The sequence below is a fragment of the Phallusia mammillata genome, chromosome 8, assembly GCF_965637545.1.
Source record: "Phallusia mammillata chromosome 8, kaPhaMamm4.hap1.1, whole genome shotgun sequence".
NCBI classification, from domain to species: Eukaryota; Metazoa; Chordata; class Ascidiacea; order Phlebobranchia; family Ascidiidae; genus Phallusia; species Phallusia mammillata.
In genome coordinates this window covers 9,076,598-9,098,978 of record NC_137259.1, presented here as the reverse complement: position 1 = coordinate 9,098,978, position 22,381 = coordinate 9,076,598, and the positions used below count along the sequence as shown (strand labels likewise).

At 35.7% G+C, this 22,381-nt stretch overlaps 1 protein-coding gene across 3 annotated transcripts; it reads left to right on the top strand.

Annotated features, from left to right (window-relative positions):
- The first annotated feature begins 16 nt into the window (after nucleotides 1-16).
- LOC145203694 (ubiquitin conjugation factor E4 A-like) lies at nucleotides 17-21,498 on the top strand. 3 transcript variants are annotated; one of them, XM_080075964.1, is made up of 26 exons: nucleotides 17-42; nucleotides 2,569-2,626; nucleotides 2,690-2,765; nucleotides 2,828-2,931; nucleotides 3,010-3,156; nucleotides 4,506-4,680; nucleotides 4,744-4,868; nucleotides 4,931-5,090; nucleotides 5,836-5,945; nucleotides 6,133-6,247; nucleotides 6,704-6,826; nucleotides 6,917-7,015; nucleotides 8,178-8,316; nucleotides 8,410-8,534; nucleotides 15,211-15,311; nucleotides 16,389-16,476; nucleotides 16,546-16,678; nucleotides 16,759-16,931; nucleotides 16,989-17,089; nucleotides 17,277-17,390; nucleotides 17,646-17,764; nucleotides 18,515-18,647; nucleotides 18,709-18,818; nucleotides 19,085-19,229; nucleotides 19,297-19,454; nucleotides 21,114-21,498. In XM_080075964.1, the coding sequence occupies exons 1-26, from the start codon at nucleotides 32-34 to the stop codon at nucleotides 21,217-21,219; spliced, it is 3,048 nt and encodes a 1,015-aa protein (XP_079932090.1). In that variant the 5' UTR covers nucleotides 17-31; the 3' UTR covers nucleotides 21,220-21,498. The 3 variants fall into 3 exon arrangements, with proteins under 3 accessions (XP_079932090.1, XP_079932091.1, XP_079932089.1); XM_080075965.1 differs by lacking the exon at nucleotides 17-42 and adding an exon at nucleotides 1,981-2,231; XM_080075963.1 differs by lacking the exon at nucleotides 17-42 and having other exon boundaries at nucleotides 2,257-2,626.
- The last annotated feature ends 883 nt before the right edge of the window (nucleotides 21,499-22,381 follow it).

Genomic DNA, 22,381 nt, shown 5'->3' with positions numbered 1-22,381 from the left:
AGCGCTAGACAACATGTATTGCAAAATACTTATGGCCCATCGGTAATTTTTTTCTTTGGCAATTTCGGTTTTCTTTTTGGTTGATTAATCTAATTAATCAGGTCGTTTTTGTTAGCGAAGAACTAGCGCACAATCTTTCTTTACCTACGTGTTCTAAAAGTTAGACTATGTCTGTTAGCATGTGTTGTTTTCAAATAGAACGAGCAAAATTTTAGAAAACGAATGAACAGTTTTACAAACCAAGCCCGACTATTGTCTACGTCAGGGGTCACCAAACTTTTTTTACAACGGGCCAGATACTTACAAATTTACATGATGACGCGCAAAGGCTACGTGGCTTACAAGCCCTGACGCAGCCTTTCCTAAACTTTGTTTTTTCACGGGGCTCGAACCCAGGACACTCCCGGGAACGAATCCCGATCAAGTTTTTTTTATGTCTGTATGTGGGTCAGGCGCGCCAGACCATTCGGATCGGAAACTGGAACTCACAAGGCGATTTTGACGGGACCAGCAAGGGCTTGTAGTCTTTATACAAGATGGTGACGCTGTTTATTTGTAAAAAGAGTTTTGAGTCGGGCTATGCTTTCGGGCCGGGTTCGGGCTTAGGTTTCTTAAAAAAACGGGCTTGATTCGGGCCTGACTTTCCACTCGGTGTGAGTATGTTTTGAATAAATTTAACTAGCTATGTAGCTAGTTTCTGGACCTGACCGAATGTCAAACAGCCCTAATAAACTGCTTGTTTAAGACCGATTGTCTATTGCGGTGGTTCTCAAACTTTTTCATTATTTTTTTAAAACGGTCCCCTTGCCATTACTTCGAGGACTTGCGGTCCTTAGCCAGCCTGAATGTGTAGCCTATTTCAGACAAATGAAAGTTGAAAGCAAAATTTTAGCTGGTTATCCAAAATTGCGCATAATACTGATCCAAAGAAAGCTTGTGACATCACAGACAAGACAAAAAAAAACATTACTATTGTGCGCGAACAATTTCGGGCCTGTTTACAATCTGGCCTGGTCTATAAACCCCTGGTTTAGTAACGCCTGGTCTATGGCGTAGCCTATATACGCCCTCACCGAAATGAGAACCGAAAGAAGAAAACTCTGACCATTAAAGCTCTTTCGATCCGACTTCATTTGTAGTTAATCAGAAAAAAGTAAAATATATGCTTTTTATAAGCATAAGATAACGCATAAAAAAAATAGTAATCTATGGTTTCATCTTTGTAAATCCCCGAACTTTTATGACCTGCTGTGATCATTACATATGCTTACTTTTGTTTTACCATTCGCAAACATCGCCTTTTATAGCAATGTCCTAACCGTCAGCATTTGTAAACGGTGAGATGAACCGTTTTAAATAAGTGTTTGTATAATCCTTTGCGCCACTTATAGAAATTTATTTAAATGTGCGCCTGACGTTATGGTGTTAACCAGGGAGTCGAACCGGAACTGAACCCGAACCCGCGAACCGGTTTGAGCGGTTAATTTCATTAAACCCGAACCGAACCCGAACCGCTAATTACGATTTTCTAAAAACCCGAACCGGAGTTGAATCCCATATTTTGTTTGGCGTTGAACCCGAACCGGAACCGAACCAGTAAAAAATGCAGTCGTTTTATATTTTGTGATTTTTAAAAAAACAGCGCACTGAAGAATACGCGAGATAACACTTACAGGGCGTGTCAAAAATAACAGTGCAGGGGCAAAATTTTTTTGGAGTTTGATAAGGCGAGGTAGATGATGGGTCGAATGAAATTAAAAAGAATAAAAATTTGAACCGGTTTAAAAACCGCAAACCGGTTCGGACCAGATAAATTGCCCAAACCGGAACAAAACCCGAACCCGAAAATATACATTTTAAAAAACCGGAACCGAACCCGAACCCTTAAAAACAAAACGAAGTGAACCCGAACCGAACCTGAACCCATATGACAAACGGTTCGACTCCCTGGTGTTAACAGTGGATTTCCCCATGAAAGATAGACATCAATGGTCGTTATGCATGCGTATAGCTTCTCATATTGGGGACTTTTCCAGTTAGGACAAGTTGACGAGTGACGAGTCTGACGACAAACAACATAGCAAATAGCAAGAGAGTCATTGCGAATTGCAAGTTTGCAACCACGACAACATATTGTGTTACTTGCGTTTAAGCGAGTTAACAAAAAAACTTATCTATCATTTATAAACAGGGCCTAGATTTATTTAAGCCATGCATGAACTGCCTATACGGTAAGTTGGTGGCAGATGGAAGTCAAGTCACGGCATTTCCAAGTTTGGACTTAAGTAAAGTCCTTGATAACAGCAAATTGAGTCAGTTACTGGGTGCTTCTCTTTGTCCGTTTTTTTCTTGCAGTGCTTTGTATTGTTTTATACATAGCCAGTGACATTCTATCTTAATTAATGTCAAACAGTTGTCATAATATTAAATGTTATAACCATTCAAAAAATATTGATGCTGCATCAAAAGAAATTACTGCTTGTTTAAAAATTAAACTGGATTACAAGTTATGGATGAACAAAAAGTGAAAATAGAGGATAATCCTTTTTATGATCTATTTCCTTCTAGAGAGAAAGCACAACTTTTTTCCATCATTACCAATGAGCAAAAAAATGAAGATGACAACGTGAGTTAATCTTACATAAGTTAAGTTACAATACACTAAAAAAGTATACTTAACTTTTTGTAGGTATCAATGGAGAACACTGATGAATATGGTGCAAATCGATTGCTGGAAATTATTTTTCTTATGACAACGAATAAAGGCTTGTACTTTTGCTGAGCTCTTTTTTACTTACAAAACTTTATACAATTCTTTATTCTATAGATTTTGCTCAGACGAAGAAGTCAAGTGATTACACTGAGTGTGTCATTTTTATTGGCGATGAAACCAATGAACAGGAATTTATGTTACTGGAAAATTTGGAAAATGTGTGCATTAATTTTTGAATGCCAGTAGACAGTCTTTTGCTGAGATACATTTTATAACGTAGTATATTTGTCATGTAGATGTTGACTGAGAGGCTGATGCTGAAAGATCCTCAATCGAAGATTGTGTGCCACTCTGGCAAAAAAAGTTTTGGAAGTTCAGACGATGCTGTTGAAAAAAATCCTATTGTGTACTTGCTAGCTTGCTATAATAGATGTGAATTTCAGGTATACTTTATTCATGCACAAATGCATATATATATATATTGAATATTGAACCTTTTAATTTGTTTGCACAATTTGTTATGAAAGGTTTGTTTAAATTTCTTTTATTCTGTAAATTTTTATCTAGCTAAAATGTTATTAGTGAAGTGGGGGACACAAGCATTGTACAAACTTGCAAGGATCTATACATCTATGTTGACCCTGACATAAGCCATGTCTTGACCCCCCTCGATTTCATTAGCCTCCTTCCTAAAATGGGAGACACAATTTTTCTGTCTGTTTTTTTCTTTAACACAGACTTTTTCTTCCTTGGTCAAGAAAGGATGCTTTTTAAATTTGCACTTGTGATAAGTATATCCAAATCCTCCCAAATCCTGACCTACAGGACCCCAAAAATGTGATCGTTTTAAACAGATATATTTAATTTAGTACATACACCCAAAACAAAGTATAAAGTACACTATATATGTTGTAAGTATGGTAAATGGAAGATATGGCAAGCCTGGAAATAGGATGAAATGTGAATAAATTTACAATGCAGACAAAACGTTAAATCACAATCTGTCTAATCGATGGCGTGGAGAATGCCAAACCGTTGGCCCATCAGCTGTTAGAAAAATAAGTCGGTAAAATACAGTTGGCATAATCAGAATAATTTGTTAATCGGGATGTTTTTAAATTGTTGCCTATCCTGGGGACACATGTTATTTTGTCCAGATTTCTTTTTTGTCTTACCATGGCTTGTTCCACCTGTTTAGGCAAGAAAAAGTGATTAAAACCTATTTAAATTCATACATCCATCAGTTAATTATCCTTCCGAGGTTGGTTCCAGGATGATCAAGCAGTTTAAGCACAGGCCCCCAAAACCAAAAATTGTTAAAATTGCTAAATTTCGTAGAGTGCATGATTCAGGAGGTTGGTGCAATACTTTTAAGCATTTTGTAACTTTTATGTGAATTTACCCACTTTTCGCCCCTTGATTCGAAAGTATTTGTCTTTTGGCCTACCAGTCCTTTAGGTCAGAAATACAACCCCTAATGTGGTGAAATTGTAACTAGTTATTTTCAGGGCAAACTTAACCTCAAGGTTATGTAAAATTACAGCCTTATTTGTATTTTTTGCCCATCACGCACAAATAATGCGCCAAGTGTAATAAACCTGGACTTGCAAAAGCTGACTGATTTATAAGAAATAGATTTAGTTTTGTAGAGCTTCATAGCAACCGTATTTTGTGTAAACACAACTCGATGTACTGTTAATCTTGGGAAAACTGGTTACTAGGGACAAAGCACTTGGTTAATATGAATCCTGATTACGTGGGTTTGTTTGAAATCTCATTGTTTTGCTTTTAGAAAAATGAGCATCCAGAATATTTATCAATCCTTGATAGAGGCCAAGCTTCTATAGTTCAACATCTTGCACTGTGTTTTTTGAATCCTGATATGTTTTCACATGTTACAAATGCCCAAAAAACATTTGAACAGACTTTGTTTCATGAATTCAAAGAAAAGTGGAACACTACTAGAGGTTGTAATTATGATATAGTTGATTTGATATTTGTTGTGTAATATAATTTTGTTTCTTGCATAGACCCAGATTTTCTGATGTGCCTGCAGGGCTTGACCCAACTTTTAGCTGTGGAGTCCATGAAAACTTTAGAAAGTTTTGTTCTTTCTGTTTGCAACAGCCTGGCAAAGTCTATTGCTTCTCCTGAGGTATAATAATATGAGATGTTTTAACAATTTAGGCACAGCTTCATTAACCCGCATTGTTTCAGGTACTTATGACAGACCCAAATGTCATGTCTTGTCTTAATGTTATACTTCTTTTGAGCAATGTTGAGGAGATTAGCAAAATCATGCTAAAGTTTGAGTATAAAGGAAGGATTGATGCTATTATCCCTTCTGGTTTTACAACAATCCTCGGTTTAGTTTTGTGTAAGTGGTTGAATCTTTCTCTAATCAACCAACATGTTTCTTCAATACGTTAATTTTACTGAAAATGTAAAATGCACAAACAGAAAGGTTTGTTATCTTAGCACTGTTGCTACATACATAAAGTTGTAGCACTTGTTTTATTTGGCTCTTTGGCTCCATAGTTTGCGTTTGTGTTGCTCATGGGTTTTGTCAAAACGAACATATTTTAATGATAAATTACCAGTCAAATCCTTGTGTTTAACTTATTTGACTATGTAGACCAGAGGTTGGCAACCTTTGTCACTGTGGGGCCAATTACAATTGTCAAAATTAGATCGCGGGCTGCACCTTTACATAACACAAGGTGATTTTACTTCATTGCATACCAAAAAATGCTTTACTACCAGTAAAATTCGCATGTGATTCTAACAACATATTGTCAGATCACAGAAAAAAACACCGGGCACATTATTCTGCTTAAAAAATATAATAATTGTACTCGTGCCAGTACATTTGAAATCCAAGTGTCTCTGCGGGCCACACAAATTTATGAATGGGCCGCATGTGACCCGCAGGCTGCAGGTTGCCCACCCCTGGTGTAGACTGTAGATCTCATAATTATTAAACTAATGCCCCCAAAATGACCAACAATACCAGAAATAAGGACATTTTGTACAACATTGCCAATGTAATGTAGAATAAAAACATGCCAAAAGCGTATTATAATTAGCCACATTTACACAAAAAATGTTATTCCTACTTTAAGGCAAAAGTTCATTAGTCACTGACAGTTCAAGCAAAAATCATCCATTCTTCAGTAATATGTCAAATGTTCGACAATCAGTTGTGGATGATGAAGAGATTCTGCTTCATAATGTATGTTTCAAATTACAGATATATATCTATTATTGTAAATTGATAATAAAGCATTAAGTTGCCGTAAAGTTTTGTCTGAAAATGTTTGCCAGGTTCAACTGCAGTAAGGTTTTAGAGTCATTTGTCATGTATTACAGGTTTTTTTGTTAAACAACATGGTATACATTTATTTTTGTCAACGTATTAGGCATTGGATGTCTTTCATTCCAAACTCAGCGCTATATTTCTCAACATCACCCGCATTAAAAGTACAAAAGAAATATTTCTTTCTTGGATTGGAAATGTTTTCAAGCAAAATGCAGGTATTCAACTACCCAACAATTTTATTCCTTACCTGAGTGCACCAAATGTTGGTTTACCTGTTGCTATTATACCGTATGTCAGATTGTTTAAAATTTAATAGTTAAAATTCTACTTGCCTAACTTTATTAAAGCTGTTGGTATGGCAGTGCTTCTTAACTTCCAATAGTTCATAGACTCCAATGAGGCTGTTAAGGGTTTTCATCAGTGTGCGCCCACTATACAACATCTTAAAATATTTTTAAACTTAAAGTTGTTTTCTTTATTTCTTTTTGGTTAAAAAAAACATATTTGGAGCAATTGGAGGTATGTTCCAGCTTTAATTAAAAAGAGACCCCTGTTTCAGTGTCCATAACAGTGTTCTGCTATAAAAAAGGTGGAAATGTGTTGTTGTAATAAGTTTGCTATGGTATGTTCGAATTGATCAAATGTAGAAATGATCAATTTTTGATTTGCAGATGTTGGAAAACTGTGGCTGCACCAACGTGCCAATCCAATGAGGTCCATGTTTTCATCGGACGGGGTGTTTTTTAACCTATCATCTGTTTTTATTCGCCTTGCCCAACCCTTTTGCATCACAGGTATAACAATAAACAAAAAAACTTGAACATGTTGAACGGAATAAAATACAATCATAAAAATGTGCAAATCTAGCAAATGTATTAATTAAGATCAACCCAACAAGAACACCAAATTTCTCAAAATTGATCCTACTTACTGTCTGGCAACAAATCAGGAAGATCGCCATCTCAGAGGTGTACATATACAAGGTAAAATTGACTACATAAAGTCCTTTTACAAAACTGTTTTAAGGTATAGATTTTATTGTTATTTTTCCGTGACATTTATATGTGAGTTCAGAAGTGGTGCGAATGTTTTTGTGAACATCATTGTAATGTATAAAATTTGCATTTTGTAAGTGTTTATGGTACTACCTCCTTGTAAGATATGTTTTGTTCTTGGCCTTATTTGTTTGGCCTATTTATTTTCTCCATAATATAAGTTGATAGACACATTTTGTCTTAAAGAGTGCTTCCAACTATTTTGAATGTCAAACTGTTAAATAATAAAAACAGTCTTGTTAGCTTACATGATCTATGAGTTTGATATTTTGTTTGTTGATACATTAAAAGCATATCTAGTTGAATTTACCATTTTTCACCCTTTCATCCCTATTTGTTATGGGTATCCTTACCTGAAAGGGACTTAATTGTTTTCAGTCTTTTTCCCCCCAGGAGTTGTGCAACCGGTTTTTGTCATGAAATCTGTGATGGATTTGGATAAAACTTTACAGCTGGTAGATTTAAGTCATGTAGACATGCCATTTGTTTATAATCAACAGTTACCCCATTAGCCCTCATTTGGATAGTTCATAGAATATGCCATTTTGATGTGTCAGTTGTTGTATTTGACCGTGTAGCCCCGCGATTTACCCCACTTGCCCCCTTAAATGTTTGAATTGGATGAAATTTGGACCAGTTTTTTTTTACTTATGCCATTTTAAAGTGTCAAATGTTTGTTTTACTACAAAAATATATGCCTTTTAAAATGGGTGAAACGTCAAATAATATGTTTTGTTTGAATGAGATTTATATGGGTACTTTAAATAGCATGATTATGTAAGCAGAATATCAATCACTGTGTTTTAAAACATTAAACTTTCTCATGGTTTTATCTAAAAATGCATTATTTGCAACTTTGTGTATGTGAGGACGGCGGACCATTAGGGTTTTTTCTGTTCTTTTTTACTAAATGTAGACATTGAAATGATGCACAAAGTGTATGGACAACAAATTTTAAAGTTTGGGTTGATCTTTCTGATATCCTTTCTTTCAGAATCTAAAAATACTAATTATTGTGTTAAAATGCTGCAGAAATAGGCTGTTGTACTGTACAAAAGTATCAATGTCCAAAGCTATTTTCTTCATACAGATCTTCACAAAGAAACTTGTTTAACAAAACCTGAAGAAAGTGAGGAAGCTAAACCAAACCAAACATTGTCAAATATGTACGGTTTTGTTAGTGAATGTTTTTTCATCGCTCACTACAGCTTACATCTTGGTGTGCATGGGTATGTAGTGCAAAAAATGCTGATTTTGAAATGTATTATCTTACACTATAATCATTGCCATTAACTAAAAGGGGCCTGACCTATTATTTGCAGATTACTTGTGAAGTTTTATCGATTAAATAGAGAATTGAGTCAACTCCAGAATGCTTTCCAAGAAATTCAAATGCAAGGATTAAATCCTGATGATGATCCTGTGTTAAAGGAAACATTTGAAAGAGGTTGGCAAGGTTTAAGACATTATAAAAGGCTGAAATATTAGCTGTACATAGTTACGTCATAGTTTTTGTGGGTCCCTGGTGATACATTTACTTTTGCTCCATGTTTGTTACCGGTTTGTCAATCTAGATTCATATGTCAATTTAATAATTAGGCGACATTTTTCAACTTCGAACAATTAATTGAGTTTACCTAATTTGACCATGCTGATTCCGAATTTGCAGTCAGAATTCACCCATCATGTCACACGTTTTTGCAAATATTGAATGAAAAGTTTACTCAAAAACGGTTGTATTTAGGGCGCTTGTGCCCTATTACAGGTCAAGAGCTCCGTACGTGAAACGAAACACAGCCTACAAGGCGCTTAACTTACTCAATTGCATTTGAGATTTTGTTAGCTTAAACCTTAACCCTCTAAACCTAAACCCCAATAGCACATAATTATGTTCATTTACTCAATAAACTTTTGATTCAAACAACTTTTCTTATTGGTGTTTGGCATGAGTGTTCTTCTTTAAACTTTTCTTGCAGCCTCACCATTCGCGCAGTCGCGTTTCAGGCTCCAATAGTAGTCCACCATCATTGTTATATCCCATCGCCCTTGATACCGCATTTCCATGGTTTGATGTCCTGGTGAAAACATTCACCATGCTCCTCACTCATGTCACCAAGAGGGTTCGGAGGCAAAGAACCGTGTGTATTCACTCTCAAGATGCTTATACCAAGCAAAAGTGGTATCAGTGCTAAGCATACGTTTGGCTTTCAATCTGGAACCCACAATAAGAGCAGACTCTTTTGGCAAATTTAAATCCGCTTGATTGAACTTATGCTTCTGATCATCATCACAGTCATACTCGGAACATTCTTCAGACAAAGACTCTTGGCTGAGAGAATCTTCTTCAGCTGCGCAAGGCAAATTAGGGTATTGAATTTTATGCTTATTTTTGACATTGAATCCAAAAACAACACATGAGCAAAAGTAACATTCTTTTCCATGTCCATTCGGCTCTCTCCAAACCATTGGCACACCAAATGCTAAAGATTTTTGTTTCCAATGCTCCACTGCCTCAATGATGACACACAAGTACGACACGACAGACTTTGTGCGGGGCCCATGGTTTGTCTTGGTCCCCTAATTTTACTCCGAAATAGGCATAATAGACATTTTTGACAAAAGGTGTTATATTCTGCCTATGAACAGATGGAACATAGCTTCCGCATATGTAGCAAAATATGTCTGGGTCATTGATACAGCTTCTTCGTTTATAAATCCTGGTAAATTTATTCTGGGAATCTTTCCCTATTCTATTGCCATTGCCGCAACGATTTTCACCTTTCATTTTATTGATCACAAGTTCGGGAAAAGTTTATTTCCAGTCTGAAATCAGTGTTGACCGTGTTGTAAAAACAAATTAATTTCGCTAAAAAGCATCTTCAGTGTCTTATTCAAACAGAAATTCTATTTTAGAGTTGACTAAACTTGCATCCAAAAAACAGTCTATGCCAGTATTTTGATTTTCTTGACACAGAATAATATTCTTTGAGCTGATCAAATCGATCAACTCTCATATATGCTGTGTAATCTTTAATGGCTTTTGGGCAGGATAACTTTGTTCTTGATCCGTCTTTCTGGGTTCTTCGAACTTCAACTGTATCTTCAGGGTGGTGGGCAGTAGTAAGCAGGTTTACTATTCGATTGTCTTTCCATTGTATTGCACAAACATTTTCTTTAGTTGATGACTTTGATTCACCACGAACAAGATTGCTTTTTTTGTTTTTCATATGATAAGGCAAGTTTTTTTTTTTTTGCCCGAACAGTGCCAGCTGAAAACATATTACTGTTCAGTACATATGGTTTTACTGAGTAATTTCACCACTTTACTACCAAGTGAATCACTTGGTTGATCAGATTCAGATGATCTGCCAGTATAAATTTCGAACTGAGATGCATAACCGGTTAATAGGTCAGCTCTTACTCAAGCTTTATATCCTATCTTTATTGGTTTTAGTGGCATATACTGTTTAATTGCATTTCTCCCCTTGAACAAAATCATAGACTCATCAATAGACTGAAAAGAAGAATGCCTATATTCAATTTGTGCAACATTATTAAAATGATTAATAAGTGGTCATACTTTATGAAGTTTATCATAGCCTGAATGTCCTCTCTGGAATGCAGTTGTATTGTCATTGCAGTGAAGAGCCTCAGTTATTTTTTTAAACTGTTTACATGTCATGACTTGGTGAATGGATTCAACACGTAACATTGGATCTGATGACCAAAAGCAATCAACTAAAGGCAATTTGTGAATTCCCATCAAAATGTATATCCCCACAAAAGCTTTCATCTCATCAACTGAATCTGGGGACCAGCATTTGATTTCCTTCTGAACTGTGTATTTGTTAGTTTCATTTATTGAAATGTTCCACAGAGTGTCATTAAAAAATCTCTCAAAAAATGTCCTGAAAGTGTGTCAGACCCAAAGTCATGGGTGGCACTAGGAGAAACAGATGCAGAGCCAAAATCTTGGAGCTCATCAAAGAAAGAACAAGGTCTTGAAGACCAACCATTATCATCAACACTGTTTCTGTTTTCTATATCTGAAGTTTGTACAGTTTCTGCATCCTCCTCTCTACTATTTTTCTTAGCTGACAAGCTTGTGGACAACAAACTAAGATCAGCATCAGTTCTTTCTGTTTGATCATGTGACCTTTTTCTTGTTACTCTAGCTAGCAACTTCCGCTTTTTTGTCTTGACTAGTGTACTTTTGTTTGCACTATGTCTTGTCTCAGTGCTGTTACTGGGGTATATCACTTCAACGGTGACCTCTTCCTGTTTATCTGGTGTGACACAGAACATTGACTCAGCCAAAACTTCCTCTTCCTCCTTTGCTATATCACCCTCTGCTTCAGAATCATTACAATTCTCTGGTAATGCAAACAATTCATCCAAAGCTTCATCAGCAGTAAATAATTTTTGCCTGCAGTTTTTACTAAGATGACTCTGTAAAATTCATGTGCAATGTATCTCAAACTTTTACACAAATGCCAAAAACATATAATCTTCGATAACAGTACAAACTAGCTGCACGCTAGGTAGCTCAACACAGTCATACTAAAGAATTTTGATACTGATTATCAGTCTAAAAAAATAATGTTTGCTCATCTGAGCACAAACATCCCGGCTACAGCAAAAAAAAGAGCGCTTCAAAATTATTTAAATTTACACAGATGTTACCTATTGATCTAAGTTTGATCCTTCTGAAGTTTGACCCCGAATGACGCAGCGGTTCACTGACAGGCCCCCAAAACGTAAATTTTTTAAAATGGCTGTACTGACTAAAGTACATATTTTAGGAGTTTCATGCTTTCTTGGTGGGTGCAATGGTATTTTCTAGAATTTGTGGGGGCCGGCCATTGATTGTTGTAACATGGCCCATCGCGACTGTAGACTGAGGCCAGTGTGATCCAATTCCAATGAATGAGTTCCCACTACATTGTGTAGAGTCCAGACTCCGGAGTGTGGAGTCGAGTACACTTCAGTGCGTAGAGTGTTTTATTAAACGAATCGCAAAACCTTATATAACGCAAAACATGTGGTACAAAATTCAGCAGGAAACACTAAATCACATTTGCCGGCACACGGCTGGAAACACAAGCTTTTTGACTCCGTACAAAAGGGACATTGCGACGGCCTAATTCCCAACGCACAAACACGAAATTTATGACACACAAAAATACGCTGTACGTTTAAATGACATATGGCTTTGGGCAATTATAAAAGTTTATAATGTTAAATCTAATGCTTTCGCATGTCAACCACCACAAAACCCCGAAATAAACGGTTTTAGTTTTAGGCCAAAAATACAAGCCCTAATGTCCTGCAATTTTAAACAAATGTTTGCGGTAGGTTATTCATTTAGTATTTAAAGTTTTGCTTCAATCGGCCAAATGGTTACCTTTACAGCCATAATATGTGTATGCTGTCAGACAGATAAAAGTCCCAAGGGTGTATCTCACTGGTTTAAGCTTAAGGTGGTTTAACACAGAGCGGGAGTGCTCAGCTTGATGTCGGACAGATGTTTTACGAGACAGTCTTTTCAGTGATTAGAAATCAGCAGTATTTGCTCAACAATGCCATGTCATTTTATTAAGTTATCACACGTATTTTCAATTTTGGCGAAAGTTTCACACCTATGATGTGATTTAAACTTGATAAACATGTTTCGATTTCTTTTTTCGTATATGTTAAGCACTTTGTTGATCAACATAAAGATGAAAAAATAAACTTGACTTTTTCGATAGCCGTGATAAATGCTGGTCTTGTAGGTATTTCAACTTGTAGGTATTACAAACACAATAAGAAAATTTTTTCGTCATAACGTAGCATCTTTATTTTCTAAAATCAATTAAAGAATCAATACTTATGTCATGTATAAATTAGGCAAAACGGTATTGTTGAACACTAAGGACTGTATACTTTTGAAAACGGTGTCAAAAGGTCATTAAGCGATCGTTCGGCGTCTGCACTGTGAGAGGTTACTACAGGTCAATCGTACTCATTTTGCGAAACAAAGTTAAGTGAAAAACAATTTGTTATGTATACCTTTATAGCAAATGGCTTTTTAATTTATGGTGTCTGTAATACAACTGTTAAGGCTTTCTTGGAAAATTTGTGTTTAAAAACTGACCTTGGATGACATTATCAAGGTTAAAGCAAGAGACTAAAAGTATTTTTTCCATTCTTTATTACTGTTTTTGTGATTATATGACAATATTGATTCAAAAGAATACAGACAAAACTTTTTTAAAGTTGGGTTAATGCTTTCTAATAATTATGGGTCCCCTTCCCTGTAGGGGACACATATTGTTTTTGACTATATTTTTTTTCCGTCTAACGCAGATTTGTTCCCACATTTTGATCAAGAAAGAATGGTTCAAACTTTTTCAAATTTACACACATTATAGATATTGGTCTAAAGATGGTCCATGTGAATTTTGACCCCGTTTGATCCCTCAGTTCACCCACAGCCCCCCAAAACGTGAAATTTTTGAAACAGCTATACTTGCTAAAGCGGATGATTCTGGAGTTTCATACTTTTTTGATTGGTACATTGCAGCGTATTTTAAAGTATTTTGTAACTTGAAGTTGTATATATCCATTTTCACCCCTTTATTTGTTTATTTTTGTTTGTTTGTTCACATGTTAATGAGGTCAGAAATACAAGACTTAACCTGCTGAAATTTTAAACAACTGTGGATAGGGTGCTCCTTGTTGGCTGGTAAATATTTCAGTGCAATCGGCTCAGTAATTACTCTTACAGCCCCAAATATATTTTTAAATGCTCAGTGCACAGCTGACGCAATGGGAGTGATTGACGATAGTGGCGCATGGAAAAAAATGCCTCTGCTTCACGCATGAACGTAGTCGTCACTTGACCATTTTCTCACTGGTTGCAATTAAGATGTTACGATGTTAGTTATATTGCGCTGTAAACGTTTTTGTAGGTCAACTTATTCGTGTTTCGAAATGCAGAGCGACAACGCAGCACGATTTGTTACACCTGTGTAACGTGACTTCTCAAACTGAAAGCGTTAATAAAACTGTTTCAGAACAGGTTTTGGACATAAAAAGCCCAGTTAAGCAATCGTATTGTTGGTATGTAGAAACTTAACGGCACCAGGGAACGCTATGTGCGGATTAAAATCCTAATTCAACAAACAAACAAAATGTTGAAACTTTGTTAAAAGTTTAAATAGTTGGACTCATCCATTTTTCACCTCTGAAAACAATACATGACTCCATGTCGAAAAAAAGCCCAATTGGGCGCGAAAAGCGCAAACCTTCCCACTGAAAAGCGAATATCTTGGCCTTGCGCCTAACTGGACGTGCTATCAGGCACTCTTTTTGCACTGTGCAATTAAGATATGTTTGTGGATCATTTAAAAACATTGGTTATGCAAGTGTTGTATCACGCAGTTTTGCGTCTTATGGCGGTTAACAACAGGCCTTTATCTAACAACATTCGCACGCCGCGAGACAATGATCGCTGACGGAAATGAAACCGTGAAAAATCAACGCTAACCTCTGTTGTCAGGAGCTTTGCATTGACCCCAAATTCTTGCGCCATTCACCCTGTTACGAATTCAAAATATATATGTGTGTGTGGGGACCCATTGGTTTTTGCTTGCAAAAACAAGTACAGTATGTTATAACATACCGTATGTTATAACATACCACTCATATATGTAGTTTAAATGATGTGTATAGTAAATTGGTAAATAGGACATAGAATATATAAAATCAAAGTATAAAATAAAGGATATGAATGTGCTTGACTACTTCCAATTTGTTAATAATAACATCATTGCAGATAGTTGCCAAAAGTCACAAAAGTGTAAGGTAGATGCAAAGGTAGTTACATAAGCTTATGAAGTAAAATAAACAATTTCAATCATTTTTATAAATATGGGAATTGGTGCATGTGGAATGACCACCCTTCATGCATTTTGTGACTTTAAATACCACCAATCCCTGTTAATATCTCCACAAACACACATGTTTTGTTGGAGATGCATTTATTCCAATTGGAACAAACACAAGAATGTTACAGAATACCTTAACCTAATGCAATAGCAACATCTATCATTCTATCATTGCATTTTTTTTTATTACAGCCATGAGTGTTTATCTTTCAACAAAATCAACTTTGAGTGAATCAACATTATTGGGCACTTGTATGAGGTTTCATGCAACAACAGCTTCTTTTCTGAACCATGTAAGTCTGCAAATCAATATGAGTGTGGTAGAATTGTTTCAAACCATCTATCTTCAACTTTTAACTAAGGGCCTTATTCCTAATTTTTAATGTCATGGTGTCCAGGTGTTAACAAAGCATCATTGATGTGTGTGTGTGTATATTTAGCGAGCAAGTTTTTAAACAATTGTTTCTAAAAGGAAGAGTCAGGTTCATATGGCCTGTGGGCAGTTCGTAAGAGATCCCTGTTTTTAAACAATTTAGTATAAGCAGGGTTGCCATACCGTCCTTATTTCTTTGTCCTTAATTTAAAGGGCAAAGCCTAAGTAAAATTTATTGCCCTTATTTCTAAGAAATATCCTTGTTTTTGACCTGAGTCCTTATTTTGTCTTATATTCAACAATTACAACGAACACACTTATTGAAATGAGATTCAAATCCCTGCTACAGGTCAAAGTGAACCTAGACCTGAGCTGTTGTGAAATGTACGAAGTATTTTGTAAAACCAGGAGTTGCTAGAACAGATTGTTTCTGGCAAAATATATGGCATATGATATGTCACGGCTCATATAAATGCAAAGATTTGTTGAAAAACTTTTGTTTCGTTTCATATGACAATTTATTTTTACGGTTGTCCTTATTTTTGCGTCCATGTCGATGGCAAACCTGCGTATATGTGAGGACATTTGTAATGTTATTTCCTATGTGGCCAAAATAACTTTAAATTTCTTGTTCCATTTCACAATGACACACTGCTTTAAAGCATAGTAATTGTTTGAGTTAACCATTTTAGTGGAAAATGTGTTGCTGTACATAATTTAGCATTTGTCTGGTTGTGATTCGTAAATAAATAATTAGAGTTTCAATTCTGAAACATGCTATAGTGCAGTTTAAGACAACAGTTTAAGAAACATTAACGTATGACAAGTTTTAGACTTATAGCTAATAATGAGGAAGGTGAAATAAAACAAAAACATTCTAATAACTGAAAAAATTGCACTACTGTTTGTAAAAGGTTGCAAAAATTCTACGAAATCAAGCATGTGCTGCCTTCCTAAATGCTTTCAGATATCACTATTAAATATTACCACTATATAGGTTGCATGCAGTGATGACAGATCAAAGGTTGTTGGTGTTACCTTTCCTCTTTTAGAGCCAGCATCCCCATCACTCCAAGCCTTACCTGGTATTTTGGGTTTAAAATTAGGAGAAAACTTGTTTTTTATTAATCTAAATTTATTTTTGTTATTGGCAGAATTTTTGGTTGAAAATGTGAAAGATTACATGCTGTTTTTGAAACGTTTTTCTCCATCATTTTTGGAGCAAAATGAAGTTTATTTGAGTACAATTCTAGACATGTGTACAATTTACATGGGAAATAAATCAAGGTATGCTGCTAAAACACTGTTTTACATGTTTATGTTAATCATATTATCTTTTAAATTATTGAACAAATTTGAAATAACAGGATGTACAATCCACATTTGCGTGCTTCATTGGCTGAAGTCCTAGAGTCTATATTGCCATTGGAGGAAGACAACATTCAAACTTTGTACAAGCAGACAACATTTCAGGAATTCAAACATGTGGAACCGCTGACTGATGCAGTGGTTCAGCTGTTTGTTGACATAGAATTTACAGGTGAGTGAATGTGTGTGGTTGACTTACTTGGTGTAACCAGCTACACTAAACTTTTAGGCGACCCTGATGATTTTGAGAATAAAGCCAACGGTCGACGTCCACTTTATCCCATTCTTAAATTTTTATGGAAAACTAAGCGAGGCAAACAGGCAATTAAGGTATTTTCATGGAAACTCACATGTTTATGCTTCGCCTTTTTTTCTTAATTTGTACTTTTTTTAAAACGCAGATAACTTAATTCTTTTTAACTTGCAAGTAGATAAAAAAATGTTGCTAAATGATTATATACAGCATTTTTCTACACTAACCCTCACATATAACGAACTGAACCTTTGTGGCTTTTAGAACAGTGCTATTTTTGCCACTGGCAACATTGATTCTTCATCACCACCTTTACTTCTGCAATTTGTCAACCTTTTTCTCAATGACTCTATTTATTTGCTTGATGAAGCAGTTAAGGTTTGTTGACTGGTATATGAGTAGGGCCAAAATAGAACTATTCTGTTTTGGGGTAAGCATCACGCACCTCATGGCATATTTGTAAATAGCTCTTTGGTAAAGCCAGTTTATGTACTTTTGAGCCTTTGTGTTATCTAAACATGATATATCTTTGTCCGTCAATTGCATTGAGTATTACTTTTAATGTCTAGAAACTATGTTCAATTTAAACTCCCATACCTGCAAACAATTATTTAGAAGTTGATTTGTTTTTAGTATCTGACACAAATAAAACAAATGGAACATGAAAAAGATGATGGTCAGTGGCAGGATTTGCCACCAAGAGAAAAAAAAGAAAAAGAAAGTTTTCTCAGTCAGATAATAAAAATCGCAAGGTAGATGTCTAATAAAAGCACCATATACTTTGTACTAAACTGATGATTTTAAAGTTTGTACGTATTATTCCATTAAAAGAGGGTTTTAAATGTCTAAAAGCATAGGCGCCGAGTAGGCGGTGGCGGGGTGGCGCCGCCACCTTGGGTTTTTAAAGCACGGTGGCGGCCACCATGAATATTTTGGTTAGTTTCTAGCGGTAACGTACGAAATATCGTCAAAATATCTGAAGAATATTAGGAATAATTTTGCTTTTAAACAAACGTGCTGGCGATACAGCCACAAAATGTGCCTTAAAACTGCAACCCGTTTTGGTTAGTGCTTTGTTTATGACGTCAAACACACAATTGTCTGCCAGTGAATGTTGGGCCATTGTTGTGTACAATGTGATTTAATAAATGGTTAAACTTGGCAAAACATTTCTTAAACGTTGCTAAGCCAAAGATAAATGTTACAACAACGTGTTGCAATTGCGAACCAAACATTATTTCAAACATGATTTTGACGAACGTTGCATTCTATAGGAAGATTGTTTGACTTTGAATTTGAGTTCTTATGGTTGCACGCACTAGTGATTGCGAACCAAACATTATTTCAAACATGATTTTGACGAACGTTGCATTCTATAGGAAGATTGTTTGACTTTGAATTTGAGTTCTTATGGTTGCACGCACTAGTGACGTCATGTATAATGTCCGCCACCTTGCATTTTTGTAAAACTCGGCGCCTGTCTAAAAGGTCTGTTTTTTCAGATATCACTGTGTCATGTCAAATGAAACAATGGATTTGCTATCTTACATGACCGAGGCTATAGAATTTGTAAATCTTCTTTGCCAGCCGAGTCTTATCGACAGAGTTGCTTCCATGTTAAACAGCTTTTTGTTGGTAATTTTTTCATAAATATTTTGTTTAAAAATGTTTTTAAATTGTTGCTTATTCCTTTTAGAGGTTGGTTGGACCTGAAATGGGAAAACTAAAAATTCGAGACTTTTCAAACTGTGAGTTTAAACCAAAAGAGCTTGTTTTGGGAATATGTCAAGTCTATATCCATGTGGGGTGAGCTGCATAAAACAAAGATTTTTGTTGTAAAATCACGTTTTTGTTTCTTTACACCTTTTCTGCACCTAACATTTACTGGAAGTCAAGAAATCCAAGTGGAGCCAACATTTCTTGCATTAATGTGAACAAAGTAACAAATTTATTTCCAGAATATCATACATATTGGTTTGAGATGTTTTTACTTTTGCCTCATGTATGTGAAACATAAAAACAGTTGCTTTTGGTTTGTTTCGGGTTGTAACATAAACTGCAATTTTGTGCAGTGTACACAATGACTTTCCAAACGCTGTTGCAAAAGATGAAAGGTCATATAGATCAGATTTATTTCCACGTGCTATGAGGGTGATGGGAAGATTTGACCACAGTGACATTTGCTTTGCTCTGGGCAAACTATCAGATCGCATGCAAGTTAGTGTGTTGTCCATTTTGTCATTAGCATGTTTAGAAAACCATCACTTATTTTTCAAATATTTAGGAATCTGAAGCCAGCACAGCTGCTGAAGAAGAGATGTACAAAGATGCACCTGATGAATTTTTTGATCCATTGCTTGGCACTTTGATGAAAGAGCCAGTTATTCTTCCCTCTTCAAGAATTACGATTGATAGAACAACAATTGCTAGGCATTTACTAAGGTACAATAACTTAAATTCCTTTTAATAGCAAAACTCAGAATGAAACTGCTTAATTTGCTACAATGTAAACAACTACCTGCACTTATTATGGGTCCCCTTCCCTGAAGGGGACACATATTGTTTTTGTCCGTATTTTTTTTTCTTTTTTTCTTTTTTCTTTTTTCTGTCTAACGCTGGTTTGTAACGCTTGTTTGGTCAAGAAAGCGTGCTTCAAATTTATTCAAATTTGGACAGATGTTAGTTATTAGTCCGAGTTTGGTCCCCGTGAAATTTGACCCCGAATGACCCAGCGGTTCACCCACAGACCCCCAAAACGTAAAATTTTTAAACGCTCGTTTGTAGCGCTCATTTGGTCAAGAAAGCATGCTTCAAATTTATTCAAATTTGGACAGATGTTAGTTATTACTCCGAGTTTGGTCCCCGTGAAATTTGACCCCGAATGACCCAGCGGTTCACCCACAGACCCCCAAAACGTAAAATTTTTAAACGCTCGTTTGTAGCGCTCGTTTGGTAAAGAAAGAGCGCTTCAAATTGATTCAAATTTGGATATATGTTAGTTATTAATCTGAACTTGATCCTCCAGAAGTTTGACCCCGAATGACCCAGAGACAGACCCGCAGGCTCTCGAAACGTAAATGTGTCTAACGCTCGTTTGGTCAAGAAAGACACTGTAGTTAGAAGTCCCAAGAGTGTACGTTTACGAATAATAGGGCAGAGCGGGAGGACTCAGCTTGACGTCGGACAGACGTTTTACGACACGTCGTTTCGGTGATTAGAAATCAGCTGTTTTGCACAGCAATGCTATGTCGTTTTATTAAGTTATCACTCACATTTTCAGTTTTGGCAACGGTTTCAAACATATGACGCGATTTAAACCTAATAAGCGTGCTTCGTATATGTCAAGCAAAACTTTGTTAATCAAACTAAAAATGAAAAAATAAACTTTTTTGCAAGACAAAAGTTTTTTTAAATGCTCGTTGTCAGGTTGGCCGCTGCATGACCACGGGTTACTTCAGGTCAATTAGTAGGTATTACTAACACAGTTCGGAACTTTCTTTCGTCATAACGTAGCGTTTTTTTTTAATCAAATACTCAAGGCATGTATCAATTAGGTCAAACGGTGTTGTTGAACAGCAAGGACGGCGTGCTATTGAAAACGGTGTCAAAAGGTCAAACAGTCGTTTGGGGTGTGCACCCTAAAGGTTACTACAGGTCAATGGTACTCGTTTTGCGAAACAAAGTTAAATGAAAAACAATTTGTTATGTATACGCTTGCAGCAAATCACTGTTACAGCTTTCTAGAAAAAAATTGTGTCTAAAACCCGACCTTGGGCGACAATATCTGGGTCAAAGCAAGAGATAAATCGAAAGTATTCGTTCTGGGTCAAAGCAAGAGATAAATCGAAAGTTTCGTTCTTTTTTATTGTTTTTGTAATTATACGACAATAATAGTGCAAAAAAAAATACAAACAAAATTTTTTATTCTTGGGTTAATGCCAAGAAATTTTGTTTACAAAAACAATCATATGTGTAGATCAAATGATGTGTATAGTAAATTGGTAAATATCGTATAGAATATATAAAATGGAAATATATCAGAAAGCCACCATTCTAGTTTTAATCTCAGTCTTTATGATGTTATTCATTTTTTTTATTTAGTGACACAACAGATCCGTTTAACCGCCAACCACTCAAACTTGAAGATGTTATACCTGACGTTGAACTTGCCGATAGAATTAGGTCCTGGGTTTCCAATGATCACTAATTATTGCATACCTGGCCACTTTACTACAATCATTGCAAAATAAATGTACTTTAGAAAATTTATTGTGAAAATGTATGCATTTGGATTTACTTAAACCATTATGTAAACTGTTCACAGTTGGTGTTTTATGGTGTCTGGGGTAGTACATACTATTGTGCATATGTAAAAAATCTTTATTTCAGAAAATCTTGTTTTAACTTAAAATGTATTGCTGACCAAGCACTTAAATTACTGAATTTGTGTTTTTTGTGCATTGTCAATAAATGCTCAAAATCTGAATTATTGTTGTTTAAACTAAAGGTACTTAAACTGGGCAATGCACTCGAGAATTAGAAGTAGGACCAGCCTTTTGTATGAAATTTGCTTTTTAAAAAAAAACAGGTTTGCCTGTTGCACAAAAAGCAGTTGTAGCCATAAATCCTTTAATGCCCACCAAAAAACATGTGAATAATATAAAAGGCAACACCCCAGTTTGTATACTCATTTTTAAACTAGAATAGTGGTTTTCCTATATATTGCCAGTTTATATATACTACATCATATTTAACGATATATCACATATACCAGGGGTGGCCAACTTGCCAGTCGTTAAGATCGACGAAAATTTTCTTAATTGTACGCGATCGACTGATCAGTCGTAATTTAGGCTGACACTAACACAAAGCAATAACGCAAATTTTTTCATGCGATTTGCTTGACAATTGCCACATATTTATGGTCATGAGTTTTGTTGGCAAGCATCACCTAGTTATTACAACAATAAAACGTCGCATATGCACACAATTTTTATCAAAGTAGTCAGTGGGAACTTTTAAATCTCCCCAATCAATAGCAACAGCTTCGTTAAAGCAAACACTCAAGTTGTGACGACAAACATTGTAGTTGTTACGACATAATTTGGTGCCAAAATAACAATTGTTACGCAACAAAGAAAGTGACAATTACTTAGGTATTGTCTTATTACACATGTGTGCGTTGTTTCAAAATGACAGAAGTGCTGTTTTATAATATTTAATTTGTTTTTCAATTAATAAGCGTTTGATTAGTTGTGGAGAATTTAGTGGCGATCGACCAGTCAAAAGCAGGCGATCGACCAGTCGATCGCGATCGACGTGTTGGCCACACCTGACATATACCATTTACTATATTTATAATGGATATA

Bases quoted from the DNA above. Each gene is read 5' to 3' on its own strand.
- LOC145203694 (XM_080075963.1), top strand. From the start codon at position 2,510: ATGGATGAACAAAAAGTGAAAATAGAGGATAATCCTTTTTATGATCTA. The intron at 5,946-6,132 runs GTATGTTTCAAA...TCAACGTATTAG, and splicing joins AAGAGATTCTGCTTCATAAT to GCATTGGATGTCTTTCATTC. The intron at 6,248-6,703 runs GTATTCAACTAC...TTTGATTTGCAG, and splicing joins TGTTTTCAAGCAAAATGCAG to ATGTTGGAAAACTGTGGCTG.